Source organism: Aureobasidium namibiae (genome assembly GCF_000721765.1).
Source record: "Aureobasidium namibiae CBS 147.97 unplaced genomic scaffold scaffold_2, whole genome shotgun sequence".
NCBI lineage: Eukaryota > Fungi > Ascomycota > Dothideomycetes > Dothideales > Saccotheciaceae > Aureobasidium > Aureobasidium namibiae.
Genome location: NW_013581207.1, coordinates 681,397 through 694,260, shown reverse-complemented (window position 1 = coordinate 694,260; position 12,864 = coordinate 681,397). Strand labels below are relative to the sequence as shown.

At 49.7% G+C, this 12,864-nt stretch overlaps 6 protein-coding genes across 6 annotated transcripts; 2 read left to right on the top strand and 4 right to left on the bottom strand.

Moving 5' to 3' along the window:
* Nucleotides 1-1,064: 1,064 nt before the first annotated feature.
* On the top strand, nt 1,065-2,132 carry M436DRAFT_38038 (uncharacterized protein; the record flags this gene model as incomplete). The annotated part of the gene is made up of 1 exon (XM_013575290.1): nt 1,065-2,132. The coding sequence occupies one exon, from the start codon at nt 1,065-1,067 to the stop codon at nt 2,130-2,132; it is 1,068 nt and encodes a 355-aa protein (XP_013430744.1).
* A 1,081-nt stretch (nt 2,133-3,213) lies between these two features.
* On the bottom strand, nt 3,214-3,810 carry M436DRAFT_78369 (uncharacterized protein; the record flags this gene model as incomplete). The annotated part of the gene is made up of 1 exon (XM_013575878.1): nt 3,214-3,810. The coding sequence occupies one exon, from the start codon at nt 3,808-3,810 to the stop codon at nt 3,214-3,216; it is 597 nt and encodes a 198-aa protein (XP_013431332.1).
* Nucleotides 3,811-4,940: 1,130 nt separating this feature from the next.
* Nucleotides 4,941-6,872, bottom strand: M436DRAFT_78368 (amidase signature enzyme; the record flags this gene model as incomplete). Its single annotated transcript, XM_013575877.1, has 1 exon — nt 4,941-6,872. The coding sequence occupies one exon, from the start codon at nt 6,870-6,872 to the stop codon at nt 4,941-4,943; it is 1,932 nt and encodes a 643-aa protein (XP_013431331.1).
* Nucleotides 6,873-7,842: 970 nt separating this feature from the next.
* M436DRAFT_78367 (uncharacterized protein) lies at nt 7,843-8,181 on the bottom strand (the record flags this gene model as incomplete). Its single annotated transcript, XM_013575876.1, has 3 exons — nt 7,843-7,974; nt 8,027-8,085; nt 8,139-8,181. The coding sequence occupies 3 exons, from the start codon at nt 8,179-8,181 to the stop codon at nt 7,843-7,845; spliced, it is 234 nt and encodes a 77-aa protein (XP_013431330.1).
* Nucleotides 8,182-9,642: 1,461 nt separating this feature from the next.
* Nucleotides 9,643-10,985, top strand: M436DRAFT_78366 (uncharacterized protein; the record flags this gene model as incomplete). The annotated part of the gene is made up of 3 exons (XM_013575875.1): nt 9,643-9,819; nt 9,882-10,065; nt 10,297-10,985. The coding sequence occupies 3 exons, from the start codon at nt 9,643-9,645 to the stop codon at nt 10,983-10,985; spliced, it is 1,050 nt and encodes a 349-aa protein (XP_013431329.1).
* A 156-nt stretch (nt 10,986-11,141) lies between these two features.
* On the bottom strand, nt 11,142-11,993 carry M436DRAFT_60440 (uncharacterized protein; the record flags this gene model as incomplete). Its single annotated transcript, XM_013575556.1, has 1 exon — nt 11,142-11,993. One exon carries the CDS (start codon nt 11,991-11,993, stop codon nt 11,142-11,144), a length of 852 nt encoding a protein of 283 aa, XP_013431010.1.
* Between the last annotated feature and the right edge of the window lie 871 nt (nt 11,994-12,864).

Genomic DNA, 12,864 nt, shown 5'->3' with positions numbered 1-12,864 from the left:
GGCCGAATTTCGGTAAGACCAGACCGCATCGGCATCTGGTATGAGCTCCCTTTGCCGAGCTCAACGCACCCATGTTTGACCATCGATGGCCTTTCGCCCTTCTACTCTGCTCAGACACTTTGTTACCAAACCTCACGTTGCGGTGAAGAGGAATTGCAACGGCTTGTACAAGTATAGGTAGCTTCTTGTTCTCAAAGCGGTAGGTATATACACGTGCCAGCGAGTGTTAGTTACGCTCATGTCGGCCGAAACAAACGTTCTCAACGATGACATCTTCCTGCTGCCAGATGCCAACAAATCGTGTCAATGAGCCTTTCGGAAGTGTTCAACAGGGTCATACTCTCGACGTCTTTTTTTGGAGTCGTCGACGACATTGCTCGCCTCACTAATACACGAGCTTCGTTCTGACGAGTCTGCATGTCATTTGTCCTGAATCTCAATGCTACGTTGCGCTTATAAGATACCAACATGACTAGTGGAACAAATACGGACATTGTCATTTTGCCAATTCATAATTTGAATTGGACGCACTAAGTTTGACACAGGAGACATTCCACGGACTCGACATGAGTAGACATAAACCCCAAGACATGAATCTATTGATTCGTGAATAGCACGACCTATTCGAACAGTCTTCTGCACGCGTGCTGTATGCTGTCAGACGCGCCGAGCTTGCCATTTGAAGTAATCCGAGGCTTGCCGTGGCTTCCACGTTCAGACTCGAGAGCAGCCAAGCTTTGAGGATCGGCGTTGGAAATCCTTGGCCGAAGGATTCCCATACCATACCTCATCTGGCATACTCTGCGCTCTCACTTATACCATTGGCCAGAGACTTTCGCAAAACTTTCGTAAAATCACAGCCTCGCGCGCGAAATGGCCCTGATCTGGAAAAAGATTCGCTGCCAGCAGATGTCGACGTTGACGATGGCGGCAGCGCTGACGCGCAACGACGCTGAGGACTGATTGACACTGTTATAAAAAGGGCAGAATGCTTCCTGTATTCGTCTGGCAAAAGATTCAAAGATCAATTCACTCCTAGAACAAGGACTCGTATTCTATTTATAATGTTTGTTTCCAACATCGGTCTTCTTCTCAGTTTGCTTGCGATTGGCGCAACCGCATTGCCAGCTCCTCAGAACAATCTGAATACCTCTCTCGCCAATTCGACTTACGGGCCCATACCCGGAGAGTCGAGAACCTACGTTGACTACAACGGGACCGCCGCTCCATTTCCTGGAAATATCACCGGTGCAATTCTGCCGACTGAGAGTGGAACCGCAGGACCGGACGATCTTCTTTTCCAGAACTTGCTTAGTGCAGAATGGGCAATCTTCGACTTCTACCAACAAGGCGTCGAAGCTTTCAACAGTTCCTCATTCACCGAACTTGGCCTGCCCAACACGACGTATGACCGCGTGAAACAAATCCGCGACAACGAAGCTGGCCATTTGCGCATCTTCCAGGACAGCATCAGTGCCACCAGCGTCAAACCCGGTGCTTGTACCTATGACTACGGCTTCAATGGCAATGCAAGTGTATGGCTGGCTCTGCAAGTCAGTCTCGAAGTAATTAGTATGGCGTTCCTGACCGGTTTGGTGAGGGAGGCTCAGACTCAAGATACAATGAGTGCTCTTGTTGCCATCGGTGAAGTAGAGTCACGACACAACACTTGGGCTCTTATCGATGTTTGGAACCAGAACCCCTTCTCTGGACCTGCCGACACCGTCTTCCCTTATGCTAATGAGATTCTCGACCTCACCGTCCAATACATCGTGCCTGGCAGCTGCCCTACCGCGAACCCATTATACCCATTGCCTAGACAGAACTTGCCAGCAGCGACCGCGATCTACGAGGAGGCAAAAGAAGTCGTCGAGATTATGTTCACCGACCCTCACAATCAGCCTGACTGGTACTCACAGCAGAGAGATAGACCATACTATGCCGTTTACTTCCACGGCGTTCACAACATCACAAAGCCCTTCGACACCAAGACCAACACGTCTTCTTACCCGACCGAGTTTGATGCCGGAGAAGGACTTATCATTGCAGTGATCGCGAATGAGGTCGGCGCACCGTCTCTGGACAGTGTCGTTGCGGGACCAGCTATTATTCTCGAGCAGCCCACTTTCTAGATTTCGAGTGGTCAGGAAGATAGAGTATGGTGGAGCGCTGAATGGGAGCGATAGACTAGTATCATGGTAGACCTGACTCGATAAGGTGGTTGCTCTTGGGAAGCGTTCGTTGCCTTGCTTTTCAATTTGCTATAGCTATGTCATACATTGAAAAGTCAATAGTCCAAACACAATACAGTGTTCCCCCAGGTGCAATGTGTCGTGATAATCAGAAAGGATAGAAGAAAAGAGTGAGGATGCAACAAAAACAGAACATACAGCTGCAGGGATTCCCACGTGGTCACCCACCGTAGTACTAATCTGCCGTTCAACTGCTTATGTATGGCAGAGCGGACGGGATGCCCAGTTTTCAGCTGACTGTGGCCGTATGTACACGTAAGGCTGATTCAATGTTATCTATAGATATTCTCCTGCCTCCAGACAATGCGCGCCTGCAAGGTAGATCGACGGCTTCGCGTCCCACCTCGTACATGGCGAACTGGAGGTTACTTGCTACACAACACAACACATTTACTCTTCCTTCAAGCAAAGTCCCAGATGTCGGTTCAACTTCAGGCTCTATATGATGCATCGCCGTGTAGACTGATCGAGTCGCGATGTGTATGCAATGTCTCTACAAGACCGTCGCCGGAGCTGCGCCAAACACAGCCAGCTGGACTCCGAAGCTGAAGCCTGGAGGGAAGTAGCAGTCCACCGACTCACACGTGTATCGCGGATTATTCTGGAGTGCTTCCCTTCTAGCTTCAGCTGGTCACTGTTAACTCGATTCCGTAATCTCATCTCTTACAATTCGGTCACCATTGATTCTTGTAAAGTTCCAACAAACACCAGCTCCGGCATTCAAATGCTGCTGCTGGCAGGAATATCGTTTCTACCCAACGAGCTTGGGCGGCTGTACCAGAAGAGCAGCTCAAGGAATGTAGTCGCAGCTATTAGTTTCTTCACACCTAACAAAGACTCATCCTGAATAGTCTGATCGCATCATTTGTTGGTTTTTCGTGGTTGTGTTCTTCACAGTTTTCATTGTTTCGGCTATGCTGTTTCGGCTATGAGAAGGTGTGATCACAGTGTTGGTCACTGACTATGCTTCCTTGACCTCGAACTCAATAGGGTCAGCGCATATATCAACAGGAGCGTCACCTCTGGGCGGCTCATCTTTCTCATAGGTCTCATCATCACCAAGCAGGACATCATCTCTAGTACCCCACCACCATTCGCTGATGTTCTCGCCCCCGGAAACACCGAGACGGTATTTGCGACCAGCCTGAAGGTTTGGCAAAGTGGCTACAGGCAGTGTCCTGTCCACGACCTTGAATGGACACTGTACCTTATGCTCGACGCCAGGATATAAAGTGACATAGTACTGCTCATCGCTGCGTCTCTTTCTTCTCGAGAAGCCGGGACGTTTGCCTCCCTTTCTGGTTTCTATGTTGATGGGTGCAGTTGGGTCGGTAGAGAGATCATGGACGGTAAAGTTGCGTCGGCTGAGGGCGAGGTCAGTATTGAATATGCCGTGGTAAGTGAAGATGGTTATCGGAGCCGGCGCAAAGAGGTTCAGAGTGATGGTAAGAGTAGGTGTTTCATCTCCTTGTGTGTAGCTTTGTGGTGATAGTGAGAGTGTTGTGTGAATTATTGGGTGTGTGGTTGTCGTCATGATGGAAGATTCTTCGTTGTCCATGGTAGACTGCTTGTTGTTGATGGAAGATTGTTTGATGAGATCTCATAAGCTAGTTTCTTTTTCTGGGAGATTACTCGTTGTTGATAGCAGGTTGTTCGTTGTTGACGGCAGGTGGGGAGCTACAGCATGCTCAGCTGCCAGGACGTTACACGAAATGTATAACCAAAGTGTGATATTGGGCGCACTGATGTGAACAAGAGTGAAGGTGGTTGGTAAGGAAGCCCTGCCAAGGGTGCGCGTCATGATCGTATGTCACAACCACCCCTTCCTTCTTCATGTCTCAGTAAAAGTCCACGAACAGCTTCACTTGAGCATGTAGCTGAGCAGCAATACAAGACCTTGTAATTGATGGAACGAATATGGCAAGCGACGACCATGGCGGGTGTGAAAGTCTACATCCGAGGAGACAGCATGATTGCTACCACGCGGCAAAGGTATCACAAACCCCTCGACGACGCAAGTTGCCGGCGATATCAGCCTGGCTTGACCGAAGAAGACGGGCGAGTTTGGTGAAACCCGATCATGCAGTGTTGGCGGCAGCTGTTGTGTAACCACGACGAGAATACACACACGAGGAGAGTGAAGATATAATGCATGCAGCATTAATTAACAGCCAGGTCGTCACGTCGACCCTCATCTTTCCGTCCAACACTGCCTTTCATCAAGCAAAATATATCATGGCTTCACGAATATCCAAAGACAGCGACACCATATCAGAAACAAGCACACTCGCTAGCAGCACAGCAATAACAGACTTTGCTCCAAAACCTGCACCCAAGCACAACAATTTTATTGCACTACAAACGCTACTAGAAACACCAGAGTTACAAACTACGACATCCTCAATGAACACCAGTGAAATTCTGGTGGAGTCACAAGTTATCATTGACAAGAGGAACAAGCGTCGGAAAACGTACTTTATTGTTGGCTTGACGATATTTGTGTCCTGTGCTATCTTGGCGGCTATACTTGTTGTAATTTGGGCCGACGAGGGTCAGTCAAGGCTAGACAAGGTGAGTTTCTGTGAGTTGTCAACTGTAACACTGCTGATTGAAAGTTGACCGGATCAATATCAACATATGATGCGTGGGCTCATGGATGTGTTTCATACATCATAACTACCAGACAGTCTAGAAAAGAATCTTTTCCCCAGTAACACCACTGTACCCAGCCTTTGTCGCATTAATCACACCAGCGTTGACCAAATCTTGCACAAGACCGAAGATCATACCATCACAACCTTTAGCCGCCAGAATATCAACACTAACGGGCAGGTACTCTGTTCGCTGTGTAATGTTAGACACATATGCTGCCTGTCCAATTGGCAGCACAAAGTCAGGTACACCAGAGAAGATGGATATTCTGCTGGTGGAGAAGCCAGTGGGTATGCCTGGAGGACTGCGGTAGGCGTTTCTGTAGTTGGTGGTTCCTGAGTTGCCGACGTAGATGCCTAGGCTGTCGCTACAGGTTTGGTTGTCGGCGGTGAAGATGTTGGATTCGATCCAGTTGCCGAAGGTGGTTTTGTTGGCTATTGCGTCGACAATGGTGGAGGGAGGGAAGGAAGCAGCCCAGCTCCAGCGGGCTAGTGGTACAGGGTTCACGAAGGGAAGGCGGCCTGAATTTGCTGCAGAATATTCGGCATAGAAGGGATCGCGGACTGAGGACGTTTGTTGGCCGATAAGAATAGGATAGGTCAGGTTCATCAAGTCGGTCAGAGAGGATGTAACGTTTGTGGGATGCGCTTCCATCCATTGCTCGGTCAGGTTAAGACTTGTGGTGGTGGCATTGAGGAATGTGGTAAGCTTGTCCAGGAAGGAGAGTAGTAAGCCATTAGCTTCAGAACTATTGGTCGTAGGCCAGCCTATTGTCTGAATCTTCGAGGGGTAGTTGTGCGAGAGAGTGACGTTGTCACGGTACAAAACTTTGGATGCAGCAATCCAGATGTCGGGATGTCTGGTCAGGAAGCCAGCAGTATCGAGCTGAGGAGCCATAGGCATAACGCCTTCGAGCGGCACCATCCCCCACGTGGGTCTGTTACCGAAGAGTCCTTGCACTTGAGAAGGATTTCTGATACTGCCACCAGTGTCGGAGCCTAGCGTCAGATCCAGCCAGTCGTACGAAGCTGCGCCGGCACCAGGGCCACTGGAAGATGATGATGTATCCTGATAACCATCGCCGCGAGGGTTGAAAGGCTCGTGATAGTCCACCCAGTCTGCAGTTGCGACCTCTCCGTTGGCAAATTGGGAGGTCTTCATCTTACCGACAATAACAGCGCCAGCGTCGATGAGGCGCTGAACAGTGAGAGCTGTCTTGTTTGCTGGTGGATAGAAGTGGTACCATGCTCTGTTGCCATTAGAGGTTCTCAGACCGGCAATGTCGTAGATATCCTTGATACCCAGACGAACACCTGCAAGCGGTTTCTCATCTGTCTTTGTGAAGTAGAGACGAGAAGGCACTGCGATCGCCAGAGACTGACCCTCAACATTGGCAGGCAATACTGAGAAAGTGCCATTCTTGCTGGCAATAGTAGTTTCCAGGAAAGCGCCTTGGACATCACTGAAGAGTCTCCAAGCTTCGTAAACAGCACCGGTGGATGTCACAAAGTAAGGACCAACAGGAATGGATGAAATGTTAGAGGCAAAGCCGGTAGAGACAACACCCACACTGCTGTTGCCAGACAGCTTTGGTGTTGAAAAGCTTGGGTACTTGTGGCCTGAAACACCCGAATACTGAACATAGACCGCTTCCAAGAACCCTTTGCTGAAGACATCGTCCGAGGATATATAAGATGCGATATCCTGGCTGAAGTCCTTCTCGCCATATCCGAAAGAGCCGGCGTTAACAACGGTCAGTGGGAGCAGTCCACCAGCGTGATCCAAGGCCTTTCTCAAGGACTCCGAGACACTAATCGTTGATACCACATCCGGAGGAATATAATATGATAATCCATCCAGCTCGACAGTCTGACCAGTGGGCGTAAAGCTCCAGGCGAGAGATGTGCTAGCAATCTGAGAGAGTAGAAGTAGCGAAGCAGCGACAGACTGGTAGCAATAAGAAGCCATATCGAGCGACGGGAGAAGGAGCGAGTGAATCCCTTACCACTTCTTTGATAGGCATTCTCTACTTTTTATATGCTCCGGCATTCAACAAAAGTTAGACTCATCGAAAATGGCAACCACGAGGGTAGCGATTAGTCACTTCCTACTTTCTCATACGAACTCTACCCCAACTTCATGTGCCAGCCACACATTGAAAGTTAGGTATACTCGTTGTGGGGCTCCATGATTAGAGATAGGCGCGATATGGCTGATATGCACACGGTTCCGATCTCCGAGTGAAGATAAGCCTGCATGAGTAGTGTTGGGTCACGCTGTTGAAGCGGTCGCTATCTCAGTCACCAGCCAGACGAAATGCTGGATAAAGTGCTCATTCAAACTCCAGAGTGACTGCTGAATAATGCAGAGCAGTCATGAATAGGCGGACGTTTGCCTATCAATCCCGGCGCGGGCTGTGCAGAATGCTGGGCGTCCCTTGGACTTCCGGATAAGCTGGCGTCCGAGACCTGTAGCGCTCCACTCTATATCTCTATAGGCGCCGTGTACGGAAGAGCAAGACGCGGTTATATACCATTCTGCTGCTTGGTCGTTGGAGGGTAGATATGGAGGCGAAATCCTCGATATTGTCGACACATGGGACCCGGTTCGCTTATGGGCCACTCGCGGACACAAAGTTCGTCTGCTGTTCTGTAGTCAGATATTCTGCGTTCTGTAGAGGATGTGCTGTGTCTGGAGTCACCTCACTCCAACGCACCTGGCCATAGCTCCATTCCACGCTGTCACCAAATGAACTTGTCAACATCTCGTCATCAGGATCCAGAATATCACCTGCCACAGACATAACAACATCCGATATCGAGAAGTACATAACGATGAAGAAGAGGTAAGAAGTATAAGGTAGGTGAATTATCATATTCATGAGCCGGCTGCGGCTATAATGTTCTCATAAAGTACATAACAGTCGTTCCTGAACACCTTACTTCTCGGTCGGATGAATGGATTCTGGGAGAGCCTCCTCAAGACCCTTGGGAGCGATGTTTTGCACAAATTCTGGAACCTTGGAGGGGCCAGTAGCGTGAGACTGGCTCTGGGAACCGGTGTCGTGAGCCTGGTGCTGTTAGAATGAAGAACTGCGATCGGACTTGATTGTGGATGCTCACAGAGTTGGGGAGAGCATTCTCAACCTCCTTGGGGGCGTTTTGCTGGATTGAGCTAGGGACTGAATGTTATGTCAGAAGTGTGGCTGGGTAGAAATGGTGGGTTGAAGCCTACCCTTGGAGTCGCCGGTAGCGTGAGACTGAGTAGTGCCAGACATTATGATTGTGGTTTGGTAGATTGATTCGATTGATTGAAGAGGGAAGTAGTTGATGGATGAAAAAGAAGAGCTTACTGAAGTAGAGATGTATACTTATATACCTTTGTCCTTGGAGCTCGGGCTACAGCTGTCATCCTGGTGCCTGAGATCACGATGTAATGATGAGCCGAACATATCCCCCTGACCCCATAGCGTTTGCAGGGAGCATGTACATTTCGTCAATAAAGGCGTGACGGCTTGGCTGAGATGACGATATAACGATGTAGATGGTGCAGGCGATGAGGCTCGGCTTCTTTGTTCTCGGGAGATCACCCACCAAGGATCTGCTCATCATTCATCAGATAGGTGGATTCGCCTGCCTTTGGATACGTATCTTGTGCATCACGACAACACATTTGCATGTTTCGGGCTAACCATTACTCCACAGTCGGGACGTGTTATGACACTGTCATGATGCCCCGCGACCGACCGTACGTGGCGTTCGGTGTGCGGGCTTTGTTTCCGCCCGAGTTCAATGTCTGGACCTCCTCTGCTCCATTCAAATCCCGTCGTCATCACTAGCAGGCATCACGAGACACTCGATTGACAGACGGCATGAGTGAGGATGATGCGAGAGCTCCACAAGATGAGACGATTAGACAAAGTCATGATGTACGAACAATAGAACGAGACACAGACGCAAGAACGGTCCTTGATGGCCACATCAATGTCACCATTGCACATTGGAGATGTCTAATGAGGAATCAACTTGCTGGAGCATCCAAGTCTACAGGGCCAGGCATCGGACAGCAATCCGAACATGAACGACTCTGTTCTGCATAAATGTTGGCAACACACCATATATTTTCACAGTGCGTATAAAAAACAAACACCTTCTTATGCTTGAACACCACTTCCCCATGTGCAAAGATATGTGACGCAGACCACATAAGAATGCACAGATTCTTATGTGTGCATTTCTATAGCATCAGCTGCGCTCTCGTGTTGTCGTGAGAGCCGGGTCGGAGCGACAGAATCTTTCGTATATGAGGGGCATGAGAAGTGAATGAATGTCCAAAAACTGATGCTGAACTTCTAGTTCAAAGTGCAACGCTATTCTGCTAAACCTTCCCAAACCGTCGCTATGCCAACAACAAAGACATACAGATCGCGCGTAAGGATACCGCTTGAATCCGCGTCGCCTTTTGTTGCTGTCTCATCTCTGATGCCGTCCAACATCTGCCAAACCCCGAGCCGCTCATCACGACGGGCAGTCCTTTCAGATATGATCCGACGACTCCCGAGAAGCGTAAGTGCAGCACCGGCGATCTGTTCCTTGACTACTGCGGGCGTAAGTACAGCTACGTGATCGTTGACAGCATGGTCTTTACGTGCTTCGATCCCAGAAGCATCAAGACGACGTCGGTCGCTCATCGGATCTCAATCAACATCTGGCGCCATTATGGCATGTCTGCTCGCACAATGTCCGCCGTGGAGTGGAATTACCGCCGAGTCCTGGATCTCGCCGAGATACCTCAGGCGAGTAACGCAACATCTTCTGGATTCGCTAGGTCCGTTCAACAACGTGAGCATATCACAACCGCAGTCAAGACCTTGTCGACTTCAATAGCTGTAGGAGACATCGAGGTCACTGGAGCTGTGCGCGAGCACGCAAGGCACATGGCTATTCAAGCCATCAACCACGGCTTAATAAAAGCCAGGAAAAAATCTTCGAAAGGACCTCCAGATCACCAAAATCTTCGTGGGGCGATCCGTTCAAGTATGATCCGGTATCCCCTGAAGATCGGGATTGCTCCACTGGAGACCTCTTCATCGACTTCCTTAGCCACAAATTTGGTTATGCCGTCGTCAACGACATCGTCTTCACTTGCTTCGATCCGCGAAGTATAAGCACAACGTCCACCGTGCATCGAATCGTAGTCGACATGTGGCGTCACTACGACGTATCCCTTGGAATTTACTCTTCCTCAAAAAGAAATACCCTCAACTTCTGGAGTCCACCGAGATGCCCTTGGCAAGTCGTGCCATTTCTGGCGAACTTTCTGGTTTCCTACAACAACACAATCACATAATAGCCTCCGTCAGGACCTTGTTGGCTTTAATAGCTGCAGACAGGAGATGACGAGGTTGTGCAAGCTGTGCGCGAACACGCCAGACATGTGGCCATCCAGACCACCAACTCTGGTCTTTTCGCAGCAAGAAACGACATCAAAGCCGACCTACAGATCTCAAAGCTTTTCGCAGAGCAGGAGATCGAGCTGAGGAACACTTTCGGCCTGGCTCCTACACCGGTGCAAGAAACTCAATCAAGAGACATCGTGGAGACCGGGTTACCGAACGTCCTCAGGAACGACTTCATTTATAAAGGCTCGGTCCATGCCGAACGAAAGCGTAGAGGAAGAGGATCGTCCAGTTTTCTGCGTGCAGTCTATATCGAGGACGACAAGGCTGGTACCCGAGGCAAGCATGTCTTGATCGACAGACTACCATCACAAGTCTCACAGTGCTGTTCAGGTCAACTCCCACCCCACATGTACCAGCGCTGGATGAGCATGAAGAGACTCTGGGAGAGTGTCGCTATGAAGACGCACAGTGCTTTCGACAAGCAAGGCGGTGTCCATCGAGATACGATTAACCACGGGCTCTCTTTGGTCACACTCTCAATTGAGAGATTATCGTGCATGTCTATAGCGAGCATCGTGCTCTTTACCTCTGTCGAGGGGGAGAGAGGAATGTCAACACTCCCTATCACAATTGTGCATCTCAATAGTGATAACATGGAACACAATCACGATAGATACTAGAGAGAGGTGATATGTGTCTGATCGAAAAATGATTCAAGTCAAATTCATGATGCAATGCTATTCTATTCTATTCTAGATGCCCCAAACCATCGCTATGCTATGAACAAAAGTGTATTCAAAAGGTCATAATCCTCGACTCTTAGATGTCATCCCCGCTTAGGCCTTGGTAGGAGCAGCAGTAGGAGTGACCAAGCTCAAACCACCGTTGGTGGAAACACACTTGATACCCTCAGGGTACTGGTGAGCAGGGTTGCAAGCATACTGAGTAGCAGAAGGAGCAGCAGTAACCAAGCTCAAAGCACCGTTGGTAGAAACACACTTGGCGCCATTGGGGTACGAGTGAGCAGGGTTGCAAGCGTAGGTAGCCTGGGCAGTAGGCGAGGGAGTGACCAGAGTCAAGGAACCAGCAACCTCAGTGCAGACAGCGCCGGCGGGGTAGCTGTGGGCGGGGTTGCAGGCGTAAGTTGCCTGAGCGGTGGGTGTGACGAGGGAGAGAGCTCCGTTGGTGGAGACACACTTGGCTCCGTTGGGGTAGGAGTGTGCTGGGTTGCAAGCGTAGGTAGCTTGGGGAGTGGGAGTGACCAGGCTCAAGCCACCGTTGGTGGAGACGCACTTGACGCCCTCAGGGTAAGAGTGAGCAGGGTTGCAGGCGTAGGTAGCCTGGGCAGTAGGTGTAACAAGAGATAGGGCGCCGTTGGTAGACACGCACTTGGCTCCGTTGGGGTAGGAGTGTGCTGGGTTGCAGGCATAGGTAGCCTGAGCAGTAGGAGTGACGAGAGAAAGAGCGCCGTTGGTAGAGACACACTTGACGCCCTCAGGGTACTGATGGGCGGGGTTGCAAGCGTAGGTAGCCTGAGCGGTAGGAGTGACAAGAGAAAGAGCACCGTTGGTCGAAAGACACTTGACACCTTCAGGGTACTGGTGGGCAGGGTTGCATGCGTAGGGAAGAGCAAGAGCCTGGGAAGCGGCGAGGAAAGAAAAGATAGCAGCGGCCTTGAAGGAGTTCATCTTTGCGGTGTTGGGTGTTTGTTGGTTGTAGAATTGAGTAAAGTATTGATGTTGGGTTGGGTAGAAGGTTGATGTATTTGGTGATAGAAGTGTAGAAGAGATGCTTGTTTGGATGATGAGAATAAGAGACTTACCTCCCTTTCTTCCACTCTTATATATAAATCTTTCTAGCCACCTCGAGGAGCTCAAGTCATACCATGACGTCTTTGTGTTCACCGTGTTCTAAAGAAAGAAAACTTCACCAGTTCATCGGCGGACGTGCTCTGTGCTTGGCGCACTGGAAAGTATATTTGGTATGGACTGTGGAGCAACACGAGCCCCGTTGATGAAGACCTACATTTGTGGTAGCAGCGTGGTGCCGTTTCTCAGGGCGACAACGTGGGAGACCCTAAGGCCAGACGTCACGTTTGTACTTTACCCGTCGGTGGCGGTCAGGTTTTGGAGATAGAGTTCGAGGCTCTTGTGAAAAGCGTTGACACTTTTGTTCAGGCATCCGAGGCTCTTGTGATCTGTTGATTGCAGGCTCGAAGGTAGATGATCCTCATCTTACATATAGTCATGCGCTCTGTATCATGCGAAGAATATCACTTTTCAATCTCTTCCATACATACTCACAAGAGACGATGTTGCTGCTGCTGCTCGAAGAATTGTGTTCGGCAAAGGAGACTGAGGATGGAAATAGAAGGCGAGAAAATTGACAGATCTGCTTGCAACGGGTTTCAGGGTCTCGTTTCTAAAAATGGACCTTTGTTCGCAACGGGCGACCGAGGCCTACAGTTTTTCTGAACTCTACTCCATTTACCCATGAGACAAGAACTTTGAATAGAAAGCTTGGGGTGTTCTGGTGGCATCAAAGGCAGAAGATCGCAAA